This window comes from Crocuta crocuta, unplaced genomic scaffold, assembly GCF_008692635.1.
Source record: "Crocuta crocuta isolate KB4526 unplaced genomic scaffold, BGI_CrCroc_1.0 scaffold443, whole genome shotgun sequence".
Taxonomy (NCBI): domain Eukaryota; kingdom Metazoa; phylum Chordata; class Mammalia; order Carnivora; family Hyaenidae; genus Crocuta; species Crocuta crocuta.
The window spans coordinates 116,221-128,487 of record NW_027529446.1 but is presented as its reverse complement, the minus strand read 5'-3'; the positions used below and the strand labels follow the sequence as shown (position 1 = coordinate 128,487).

The 12,267-nt window shown below is 58.3% G+C and overlaps 1 protein-coding gene and 1 long non-coding RNA gene across 2 annotated transcripts in view; one reads left to right on the top strand and one right to left on the bottom strand.

The window, feature by feature from the left end:
* Positions 1-12,267, top strand: part of SHC2 (SHC adaptor protein 2) — a 30,114-nt gene that overhangs the window by 12,121 nt on the left and 5,726 nt on the right. The window contains exons 4-12 of the mRNA XM_077760581.1: positions 1,582-1,652; positions 3,643-3,703; positions 3,868-3,987; positions 5,188-5,241; positions 5,386-5,437; positions 5,530-5,656; positions 6,849-7,002; positions 7,665-7,722; positions 10,291-10,434. Coding sequence (XP_077616707.1) covers positions 1,582-1,652; positions 3,643-3,703; positions 3,868-3,987; positions 5,188-5,241; positions 5,386-5,437; positions 5,530-5,656; positions 6,849-7,002; positions 7,665-7,722; positions 10,291-10,434 — 841 coding nt within the window. The remainder of the gene's footprint in view (positions 1-1,581; positions 1,653-3,642; positions 3,704-3,867; positions 3,988-5,187; positions 5,242-5,385; positions 5,438-5,529; positions 5,657-6,848; positions 7,003-7,664; positions 7,723-10,290; positions 10,435-12,267) is intronic.
* Positions 1,715-2,763, bottom strand: LOC144228734 (uncharacterized). Its single transcript, XR_013334249.1, has 3 exons — positions 2,599-2,763; positions 2,308-2,395; positions 1,715-2,088 (listed from the first exon to the last, which is right to left on the bottom strand). It is a non-coding gene; the product is annotated as an uncharacterized LOC144228734 (long non-coding RNA).

Below are 12,267 nucleotides of genomic sequence, written 5' to 3'. Positions count from 1 at the left end.
ATTTTAAAAAAACTTAAATATTTATTTTTGAGAGAGAGAGAGAGCGAGCCAGGGAGGGGCAGAGAGAGAGGGAGACACAGAATCCGAAGCAGCTCCAGGCTGTGAGCTGTCAGCACAGAGCCCGACGCGGGGCTCAAACCCATGGGCTGCAGGATCATGACCTGAACTGAAGTTGGATGCTTAACTGACTGAGTCCCCCAGGAGTCCCTATTTTATTTTAATTTTTCTAGTGAGTTCTATGCCCAATGTGGGGCTTGAACTCATGACCCTGAAATTAAGAGTCGCATGCTCCACCGACTGAGCAGCCAGGTGCCCCAAACATTAACAGTTCATTTTATTTACTTATTTATAAAACTTTTTAATAGTTTATTTATTTTGAGAGAGAGTGAGCATGAGTGGGGGAGGAGCAGAGAGAGAGAGAGACAGGGAGAGAGAGAGAGAGGGAGGGAGAGGGAGAGGGAGAGAGGGGGAGAGAGAGAGAGAGAGAGAGAGAGAGAGAATGTCAAGCAGGTTCCGCACTATCAGCATGGAGCCTGATGTGGGGCTTGAACTCACGAGCAGTGAGATCAGGACCTGAGCTGAAGTTGGACACTTAACTGACCGAGCCACCCAGGTGCCCCAACCATTAACCATTTTAAAGCGTACAAAGTTTAATAGTGTTTAGTACATTCACAAGATTGTGCAAACATCACCATTATCTGGTTCCAGAACATTCCATCACCCTAGAGAAACCTGTCCCCGTTAGCCACCATCCTCTCCCCTGGCCTAGCTGCTGGCACCTGTGGACTCTCTGAGCCTCCGGATTTGCTTGTCTGGATGTGGCACAGACACGGAATCACAGCACAGGCGCTGCTGCCACACGGCCTCCAGATGCTGTCCCGATGGCCCCCCCAGCACACAGGTGCTAGCTGGAAAGAGGCTTGTGGCCCGAGGTGGTCCCTGCTCCCCCTCCCTTGGCTGCTGTTGAAGCAGTCCGGGAGCTCTGCTGACCGTTTCTACCTCCTCTGTCCCTCTGCACCGTCTCCTGGAGATTCCAAAGTAGCTTTCCGTGGAGACGGTGGCCCAGGCAGGAGTCGACACACTTTCCCTGCAAAGGGTCAGACAGTCAATGCAATAGACGGTTTCCTCGTCCGCTTGCAGGCCCTGTGCTGGGCTCTGGGGCTGCAGCAGTGACCAGAGCATCACCATCCTGGTCCTCCTGGGCTCACGCTGTAATGGAACAGGAAGGGAGAACAAGCAGCTGAGTCTGGAGGGATCAACCAGCTTCTGTGGAACAAGTTGCTTAGCGTCAGGGAAAGGGGCGCTCTCTGAGGAAGTGACGCTGAGCCTGGACATGGGGAAGGAACCAGTCTGCAAGCAGATGGGGAAAGGGAGCAGCAGAGGGACAGCAGGCACAAAGGCCCTGAGGTAGAAAGCTAGGTATCGCTGAGGACGGGACAGGGCCTGAGCCTAGCAGGGGCAGGAGGCCAGAGTGAAGAGCTCGCTGGAGGAAGGGCTGGGGCTCATTTGTCACCTGACCCAGGCTGTGCTGGGCTGGTGCTTAGGGCCTGCCTGCTAATTGCTTGTTCTTTCTTCCCTTAGTACATGGGCTGCATCGAAGTCCTCCGCTCCATGCGCTCTCTGGATTTTAACACTCGCACCCAGGTGACCAGGTGAGCCTTTGAGACTCGGTGCTGTGGGGCCAGAGCCTGGGGGCAGCTGAGGGAGGGCTGATGTGAGGCTTCGGAGAGGTGGCAGTAGCGGCTCAGACAGTTTGTGCAGGGAACCCAGGAGAGCAGGCGCAGCGACATTCCCTCCTGCCTCGCAGCTTGGAGGACAGTGCGGTGGGGCACAAGCTGAGTCCCAGCTCTGTCCTGTCCTCTGGTTGTCTCTGCTCCCCAGACCCTCGATTCCCTCTGTCAGAGAGGGATGACATCTGGCCCCTTGCTGGGTGTGGGTTCCACAGGGGTGCTGGACCTGTGGGTGCTGGCTGGTGTCCGGTTAGGGCTGAGGTCAGGGCTGGAAGGGGCTAGGAGATGGTTCCGGCTGGCATCTCTGTTGTCCCTGCTTTTTTTGGTGCAATGCACAGCGATCTCATGATGCTCTGATCTGCCAGGAACAGAGTCATGAAGAGGCATAAGGATCCACGTCTTTTTCTTTTCTTTTTTTTTTTTGAGAGAGAGAGAGAGCGAGCGCGAGCGAGCGTGAGTGGGGGAGGGGCAGAGAGAGAGGGAGACGCAGAATACGAAGCAGGCTGCAGGCTCTAAGCTGTCAGCACAGAACCCGTTGTGGGACTCCCAATGCATGGACCCCCTCTAAGATCATGACCTGAGCCCAAGTCGGATGCTGAACCAACTGAGCCATGCAGGCGCCCCAGGATCTACGTCTTTTTGCACGTGCAACGTTAGTCCATTCACTGTAGACATAAAAACACTCTATTGAGTTGTAATTCACATACCAAACAATTCATCCACTTAAAGTGCACAACTCGATATGTTTTGGTTTCTTCACAGCGGTGAGCCACCACTTGCTCCCTAATTCCAGAACATTCCATCAGCACCCCTGTCCCTTTCCCAGCCCCCACCCCCTGCTCCCACAGCCCCTACTCCCAGCCCTCACGAGGTCCTTCTCGTCCGTGGAGGAGCCTGTTCTGGACGCGTCACGCACGCGGACTCACACCCGCGTGGCCTCCCGTGTCTGGTTCCCGCCCTGAGCGTCGCGTGTTCGGGGTCCGTCCGCGGGGCGGCGGGTGTGGGCGCCGCGCTCCTCCTCGCGGCCGAGGGACGTGCGCATGCGCGGTGGACACGGTCCCCTGTGGACGTGCGCGTGCGCGGTGGACGCCCCTGAGGGACATGCGCGTGCGCCGTGGACACGGTCCTCTGTGGACGTGCGCATGCGCGTTGTTTGTCAACTTGTCGAAGAACATGGGTGGCTTCAACCTTTTGGTGATTATTGTAACTCGGGCTGCTGTGAAACCGCGTGCACAGGTTTCGTGTAGACGCGTGTTCTCGTGTCTCCCGGGTGTGTCGGATGGGGGGTGGGATGTCAGGCCGTGTGGTGACTCGAGATCTCGCTGTTTGAGGGGCAGCTGCCCCGTTTCCGCAGCGCCTTGTCACCTTCCCTCCTGCGGGCTGTGCGGGCACCGGCCGCTTGGGGCCCAGCCTGGTCCACGTGACCTTCAGCCCTCCGCGGGGGTAGCGGGTTCACAGAGGTCCGTCTCATTGCCTGGTGAGCCCAGAGCAGAGGCCACTCTCTCCAGCCGCAGGTGGGGATCTTGGATGGCCTGTGGCTGCACGAAACTTGGGGTCCGGGATCAGGAGTGATGTTGTTGGCTCCCCTGAATCTCACCCCTGTGGTTTGGAGTTGGGCTGTGGCCCAGGGATGTGCTGATCACTGAGAAGGGCAAGAGCCGAGGTTGGTATGTGCTTGGGTATCTGCCGGGTGCAAATGGGGTGGGGGCTGAGAGCCCCTGGTCCATGGCTCTGTTCCTTCGTCCTCTCTCCAGGTACCCGCTTCCCTCCCTCCCGTGAGCTCCTTCCCAGCTCGGGATCCACGTGCCTTCTCTGCCCATGGCTTCTTCCCTCCACACTCTCTGAGCTCCTGCCCCCTTCCTAACCGCCCCCTCCGAGTTCACTAAGCCTCCTTCTACATCCCCCCACACAGGGAAGCCATCAACCGGCTCCATGAGGCAGTGCCTGGCGTCCGGGGCTCCTGGAAAAAGAAGGTGGGTGATAGGCTTGTGGTCCTGGTGGTTGTGGTTGGAGTAGTGGGGGGCGCCATGGCCTTCCCAGAGGCTACCCCAGCCGGAGCCCCTCTGCAGCCCCACCTTCCCCAGTGCCTGGGCTCCCCACTCTTCAAGCCTGGCACTGCCCTCTGCCCTGTCCCCAGGCCCCCAACAAGGCGCTAGCCTCCATCCTGGGCAAGAGCAACCTGCGCTTCGCCGGCATGAGCATCGCTGTGAGCATCTCCACCGATGGCCTCAACCTGTCCGTGCCGGCCACGCGCCAGGTCAGTGCCGCCACCCATGTCCTCAGCCCCCAGCAGCCCCCATGCAGGGCAGGTCCAGGGACCTGTGGCCAAAGCTGGAGGTTTGGCACACATGGGGCTGTGTGTGAACATGTTCACCTGGAGATGTGCTGAGGCCCCACCCGAGCCAGGAGCCGAGCTCCCCTCGAGGCACTCGCAGTTGGCACGAGTGGGGAGGGGCAGGGGTGCTGCTGAGCCCCGACAGTACCCAGGACGCCCCTGCCGAGAGTGACCCCACCCCACTGTCAGCAGTGCTGATGGGTGAGAGCCCTGGCTGGGAATCTTCTGGTGGGAACAATCCCGCAAAAGAAAATTGCACAGATAAGGGAAGAATTACAAATACTAAAAAGCATTGTGAGGCCAAGCAAGGGGTACTGTAGGTGAGCACAGGGCACCCTGACCTAGCAGGGGTGTCATGAAGGACTTCCTGGAGAAGGTGATGCTGGCTCCAAGGGAGGAGGTGAGGAGAGGATGTCCCAGGTATATTTCCCCCCTGGGGAGACCAATCTGGAGAGGTGAGTGAGGTTCATGGTAAGGAGTTAGGACTTGTCCAGATGGCACCGTGAGCCTGGGAAGAGCTGTGATGTGAGGGTACCAAGGAGGGAGCCCAACCAGGGCATCTGTGGAGGACCTGGTGAGGCGTCCACTGCTCTCTGGGCCGTGAGCGCTCAGGACCAAGATGGGAGGTGGCAAACGGATGCAAATGAGCGCACAAATGAACATGGAAACAGGCCTGCAAATGTGCACCAAAACAAGCATGCAAATGAGCAAGTGAATGCAAATGAGCAAATGAATGCAAATGAGCATGCAAATGAGCACACGGATGGTGGTGCCTGGGCGCTGGTGCTAGACCAGAGCCTCCGGCACTTCTCTCCTGTGTCTCCTCAGAGCTGCCAGGCTGCTTGGCCAGGTTAGTGCGCCAGGTGAGTGCGCGTCCCTGGTGAGTGCCTGTCCCCGATGCTGTGTGGGTGGATGCGTGGGCCAAAGGTGTGAGGGCGTGAAGATGGTCTTGAGTGTGTGAGTATCTGTGTGTAGGAGGATATGTCGGTGCATCTGTGTGGGCAGTCAGAAGTACGCACGTGTGAGAGTGGCAGGGGGTGTCCCAGCCAGCCCCAGCCTGACCCTCCCCCGGCCCCAGAACAGTGGCCCCCCCCATGACTGTGTCTGTCTCTCTCCGGCCAGGTCATTGCCAACCACCACATGCAGTCTATCTCCTTTGCATCGGGTGGCGACACGGTAAGGCCAGTGGTGGGCGGGGGGAGACTTCCGGTCCTGTCTGTGCCCTGCAGCCCCATGCCCATCCCCCTTTGCCCCCTCACGAGGCCGCGGTAGCCCCAGCAGGTCCGGCTGACCCCTCCCACCTGTCCTCTCTCCACCCAGGACATGACCGACTATGTGGCCTATGTAGCCAAGGATCCTATCAACCAGAGAGGTGAGGTCCCCGTGGGGGCGGGCGGGGGGCCCTGTGGGCAGCGCTGCCTGCTGGCCGAGGCCCATCTGACGCTGTGTGACAACCCTCTCCAGCCTGTCACATCCTGGAGTGCTGTGAGGGCCTTGCCCAGAGCATCATTAGCACCGTGGGCCAAGCCTTTGAGCTGCGCTTCAAACAGTACCTGCACAGCCCCCCCAGGGTGGTCCTGCCCCCGGAAAGGTACCAGGCCCGTGCCCTCCCCAGCTTCCCAGAGATACCGGCCAAGGCCAGATGCACAGCCCCTGCGCTCACCTTCTCCACCCTGGGCGTGGGCCTCTGCGTGGCGTGGTCCCTTCCCCCCTCTGCGTTCACTGCCCGGTCCCACACCCTCATCCCTACAAGCTGGATGAAAACAGCCCTTGTGGGGCAGAGGCAAGGATGAGGGGAGCCAAGTCAGCGGCTGGGGTCATCACCAGCCTGGATGGGGGTGGCTGACGCTTCTGCAAAAGGGCCAGTCCGTGTGTTCAGCTTTGTGGGCCACACCGCCTGCCTCAGTCGTAGTAGCGAGAGCAGCTGTGGACTGTACGTGAAACGGTCAGTGGGCCGCCTGCCAGCAAGAGTTTATTCGTCGACACTAAATCTTGAATTTCGTATAATTTTCACATGTCACCAAATATTGTTGTTTGGATGTTCTCCTAGTCATTTAAAAGTTTTGTGGCTTAAAGAGCAGAAAGCATTCTTCGCTCCTAGGCTGCACACATACAGGCCGTGGCCCAGATTTGCCCAGTCCTGCTCTCAGCTACTTGATTACTCACTAGATGGAAATTTGTGGACTAAATAGCGAGTAGATGAATATGTTAGAAGTTCAAATACACACATGTTAAGGAAGAAGGAGCATCTGCAGCAGCAGACAGTGCCACGTGCGTCTCCTCCGCGATGCCCCTCGCCACGCCTGTGCCACACGGCTCACGTGCCCATGATGTGCGCACGCGGGGCCCTCCTCTGCCACCTGCACCCTCGTGCCCGAGGGCAGGCGGCAGCATCCCCGTCTCGCTGTCAGGAACCACAGTCGCCTGATAGATTTCTACACCGGCCCTTGCAGGGCCAGGTGCGAGGATCTTTAAGTGCTGAGGGCGCTCCCATCCTGGCCTCATGGCACCTGCTCTGTGCAAGGTGCCTGGGGGGGGGCGGGGGGGTCAGGCAGAGGCGGGAAGGAGGGAGTGGAGACCAGCTGTAGTTTCTAGAAAGCACTGGAAAGAGCACGAGGTCCCGTTTTATAGAGAAGAAAAGAGCACTGGGCTGCTCTTGCACTAAGCCCGCCCGTCCTGCAAAGCTCCAGCCCCCGTCCCTGGTGCCCTGGCAGGGGCCCCTGCTCTCTGTGCCCCTGAGAACTGAGGTCCCTGCCTGGCTCCTGCTTGCCATCTGTCCCCAGGCTGACCAGGCCTGAGGAGTCGGCCTGGGGGGACGAGGAGGAAACGGAACACAATTACTACAACAGCATCCCAGGGAAGGAGCCGCCCCTGGGCGGGCTGGTGGACTCCAGGCTCGCCCTCACTCAGCCCTGTGCGGTCGGCGCCCTCGGCCAGGTCAGCTTCTATGGCCCTCACGGGGGAGGGACGGTGGCAGTGTCGTCGCTGGGCACGGACTCCTTGGGCCTGACCCTGGCTTCTCCTTCTGCTCCTCTTCTCCTAGGGGAGGGTCTCTTCTGCCTCCCTTGCCCTCCTTTCCCTCCTTCCTTCCCCAAATTGCACGGATGGGTCTGGCCCTACTACAGACATGACTCCCACCCGCAGATACTGATTACATGATCAATCAGCAGTTTAATCAGGGCCATGAGACAGGCTTCCAGGGAAGGTAATGAGAGTGTTCAACAGGGAGACTGACTTTGGTCAGGAGGACTTCCACAAGGAAGCAGTGTTTGGGTTGGGCCCTGACGGGTGAATAGGAGTTGCCTGGGAGAGCAGTGCAGGGAAGGGCATCCAGGTGGAGGGAACAGCATACAGTGGAAGGTGCAGGTTGCTTTCTGGAGTGGAGAGGGCAACTGAGGGCCACAGCACAGGTGGGCAGGAGACCGAGGGCAGCTTGGGAGCCAGGGCCTAGGAGAAGGCTTGGAAGGGTTCGGAGCTAACCTTCGCATCTGATTTCTCTCTGGCCATGCTGGAGGGAGGGAAGGGTGCTGGGGGACACGGTGCTGGCCTGGGAAGAGGGGGTTGCACAGTGCAGAATGACCCCTCACTCTCTTTTTCAGGGGGTATCGCCTGCTCGAAGGGACACCCGCAGCCTGCCGTGGGACCTGGGCCCCTCAGGTAATGGTAGGTGGTCTGGAGGTTCAGGGAGACCCCAGCCCCTCCCCACACTGCCTCTCCTCTGCACCAGTCACGTTCAGCCGCGAGATCGTGCACACTCCCTGTGTTCTTAGGAGATCTGGCAGCGTTGGTTTCTCTTTTTTCTGTACAGACTAGGCTCATTGCGTTTTGGGAGAGACAAGGCATTCACGTGTTCACAATGCCAGAGCATAGAAAGGCCTTCATCAGAAGTCACTGTGTCAGCCCTGCCCCCACTTGCCTCCCCACCTCCCCAGTCGGGCCACCACTGTTAGTACTTCCTAGTTTCCATTATTTTTCTAGTATCTTCCACATATCTTCAAGTGCATTGAAATCCGTGTACTGTGGCTTTCCCCGTTTTCACAGATGGTGGCGTCCTGTGCATGCTTCCTAGCTTTGCCCAGGGAGCGAGCCGCCCTGCAGTTCTTTCTGCGTCTGCACGCGGTGCACGCTCGTTCTTGCTCGCCACTGCATGTGACCCCACCACATGAGGTCGCACTTTTATTTCACCTGCACTTGACTCATGGCCATTTGGGCAGACTCCAGGCCCCACTTCAGTAGGACCATGTAGGACGACGGATGCTCGTCATCCCGTGGGTTCGAGGGTCTCGATAGGGCCCAGCCCCCAGAGGGTGGCTGCTTGTTCTCTTTTGATAGAAACCATGCAGTTGCCCTCCCACCGGAGGCTACTTGAGGCTTTGGCTTTCACAGAGCGATTGGGTGTTCGGCCCACGAGCACTGTATCCTGTTACACAGAAAGAAAAGTGACATAAGGTTCGCACCCCCTTGGCCCTCAGCTCCCAGGCGGGGAGCTCAGCCCCCTGTGCCTCCTCTGGGACTTTGTAAGGACAGGCACCGCCGAGATGGGGACTCTCGAGGTGTGCTGTGGGCACCCTCGGTCACTGTGAGGTTTTGCAGCATCAGCCTCCTGGGCTGATGGGCACTGAGGGTCCCCCTCACACACACCAGGTGCAGCCCCGTGTTTCTCCTGTGGGTGCCAAGCTGCGAGGCTGCCGAGATCAGGGCCTGTTCGTCACGTTGCTGGAGGCCGCTGAGCTGCTCTCCAAGGTGCCTGTGCCCGGTGGTTCGCCCACCAGCCCTGCCGCAGCTGCCTGTTCCCTCACAGCCTTACTAACGTCTGTGTTGGGCTTTTTTTTAGATCTTCCCAAATAATCTGGGCATTTCGCTGCCAAGCGTCAGAACCCTCACTGACTGCCAGTGCCCAGGGGTTAAAGAGCCAGGTGCCGAGCTATAATGTGGCCCTTGTGTGCTATTTCTCTGGGCCACGGGCCGCTCACCCATAACTCCCAGGGTTCATAGGCATTTCCCAGCCCTGGCCTTTGCATATGCTGCTACTGCTGCTTTTTATGCCTTTCCCAATCCTCTAGCCCAGAACTCTTCCCAATACCTCAGTGCCCCAGTGTCCGCAGATCCTCTCTCAGTCTGAGTCTCCGACCTGAGTTTCTTCCCCCTTCCCTGGCCACGGCTCTGAGAAAGAACCCACGCCTTCTCAGGCAGACGGGGAGGCCTGCACTGGGACCCCTCTGCCCCATCAGCCATCTGGGCGTGGCATATGGTTGCCACCCAGATTGAATAACTGTTGCCAGATACTGTTCTAAGGTTTTGATCCTCACCCCTACTTATGAAGGAGCTATTCCTAGTCTCCCCATTTTACAGAGGAAGAGACTGAGGCACAGAGAAGGTGGTGAGCTTGCCCATGTCCACAGAGGGCAGGTGGAGCTGGCCGGTGAGCTCAGTGCCCATGAGGTAGTTGACATAACATGGAGATTGCAGACCGTAGGGTCCTCCGGCTGGATTTGGCCACGCAGTGTACTGAAATCATCATTTCTCTGCCAAGGATTAAAAATGCTGATGTTTGGAAATAAAGATAGTTATGAGAAAAATACACACAAATGTCCTTTGAACCTGGGAAAAGAGGCTGAGCCTTGCTCAAAATAAGAGAAGTGCAAACTGAGGTCCTCCAGATGCCATTTCTCACCTATCAGACCAGCAAAACCATAATGCCCTGGCAGGGGTGAGGGCAGGGGACAGGCAGAGGCAAAGTGGTCAGGATCCGGCGGAACCTGAATGGGGCACTGAGTGGACCCAAGTGAGAAATTCCTCCGAAGATAACTTTCACTGTGGCTGTGGCTTTTGAACCATGCAAATGCTTTACACACTCACAATTAAACTTACAAAGAAGAGAAAGGAAATCCTACAACTTGATGGAAACGAGTGATCTATGTGTCGCGTGGATAACACAACTACAGGGAACACAGTTTCACTGTTACTAATTTTTAGATGTGGTCGTTTAACAGAAACATGGGGATTTCTGCCACCGTCCTGCCCAGTGGTGGCCGCCCCTCCCCGGTGTGGCCCTCTAGTGCCCCACAGCCCCTGGCTGGACATTTATGGGGCTTTCATTCCAGATGGTGCTGGCAAGAGGGTGTGTGGCTTCCGCCCTGGAGGGAGACGGGTGTGGGCTGGGCTCCCAGGTGGAGCCCCGCCTGCTCCCCCAGCTGACCCCACCACTCCTCTTACCCTCCCCAGGCCCGCCGGGGGACGGCTACGTGCAGGCAGACACACGGGGCCCCAGAGACTACGAGGACCACCTGTATGTCAACACGCAGGGTCTGGAAGCCCCCGAGCCCCTGCAGCCGGAGGACAGCCCCAAGAAGGACCTGTTCGACATGCGTACGTGGGGGCAGGCCAGCCTGAGGGGGGAGGCCATGCCCCTAGCAACCTGTGGTCTGATGGGGGAGGCCCAGCCCTTTGCAAACTGGTGAGGGTGGGGTGGGAAACTGTTTCTAGACTGCCTCGTCTGGTGGGGAGGCTCAGGTGGCTCCCCTCCTGGGGCCCTGCAGTCTCTTGGGAGTAACCCAGCCTCCTCTCTGTAGCGGTCTCTAGTCTGAGGGGAAGGGCCTAGTTCATGCCTTGAAAGAGTGGCTAGTATAATGGGGGAGGCTCAGGCCCCTCTCCTCCATGATACTTCTCAGTCTCTTGGGGGAGGGGTAGCTCCTTACCTCTGGGTTTCCCAGTCCAATGAGGGGATTTGAGCTCCCTCCTCAGGTGACTCCATGGCTCAAGAAAGTAGGCCCAAGCCCCTTCTACTGGGAATCCCAGCCTGGTAGGGGAGGCAACCTTGGGGGGATCCAGTCTGATGAGGGGGGCCTAACCACATGTTGATAGAGTGAACAGTTGATGGGGGAGCCCATTCCCTTTTTCTCTCTATGATACCCCAGCCTGAGGGAGGGGTCAGTATAACGGAGGAAGTGTGTGTCCCAAACAGCCTCCTTATCTGCCACAACACCAGTGTCATCGTCATCCACAGGCACCGTCATCTGCCTTCGTCGGGAAGCCTCCCTAGTGGGAGAGCCCCAGGTGCCCACCAAGCAGGCTGGAAATGTCTTCCTTCAGAGAGTCTGCAAAGCCCCCTCCCCACCATCTGACAACTGGAGAGTGTGCATGTGAGCGGGGGAGGGGCAGAGAGAGAGAGAGAGAGGGAGACAGAATCCCAAGCAGGCTCCTCGCTGTCACCCAGGCCCCTCAACTGGATTTCTTACTGCAATAGGACATGAGCTGATGGCGCTTCCGGTGCCCCAGCTGCTGGACTAAAAGCCTGGCCCCCGCTGCCTCCCCACAGCAGTCCTCACGCGGGAAAGGAAGTGCTCCAGAGTGGGAGCTTCCGGGGACGCCTGTCTCCTTGGGAGGACCAGGCAGCCCAGCAACCCCAGCCAGCCTTCCATTGAAAATTCTGGGTCTGTCTCTGATTAGTCCTTCCTGGGTCATGTGCTCACCCCCCAGCCAATCAGTGGGTGGAGGTGGAGCTGAGACAAAAGTGTTGATTGGCCAGGCCTGGTCACATGTCCTGGTGGCTGGAGGCTGGGCCAGCTGCCCCCAGACCCCCAAGGAAGGAGTCAGGGAGGAGGGATTCCCAAGAGCAAGAAAACGGAAGGAATGTGGGAGCGCGGGGTCCGGGCGGGAGTCTGCGCTCCAGGGGTCTGATCTCTGCCGCTCCACATCCAACTTTACGACGAGGAGACAGGCTCAGGGAGGGCGAGGGGCCTGTCCAGTGTCACACCGGTGCTGGCCCGGAGCCTCCGAAATCCCCTGCAGATCGGAAACTTTTCTCTGAAAGTCTGTTAAGAGAAAGGGATGCCTGCCGCCTGCCACCCAGATGCAGTGTTGTGATAGAGGGGCCGGCAACGTGGTCGGGCAGCTAACGAAACAAGAGGCGTAAACACTGAAGAGAAAGAAACGCTGTCATTATTTGCCTAGACTTCCCAAACCCACGAGAATATATTGCATAATTAATAGAACCTAGTAGACGGGCAGGAAGGTGACTGGCTACAAGGTTGGCGCCACACAGTGTGCCCTCAGCGCACAGCCAGGGACGTACTGTGGCCTTAGGGTAAGGTCTGATGCACCCTAGGTGCCCAGCCAGTGTTGCTCAGGTCCCGGGTGGGGTAACCACCTGGAGCTTTTTCCTTCCAGCCCAGGCCACCCCCCCCCCCAACCTTTCCAGCA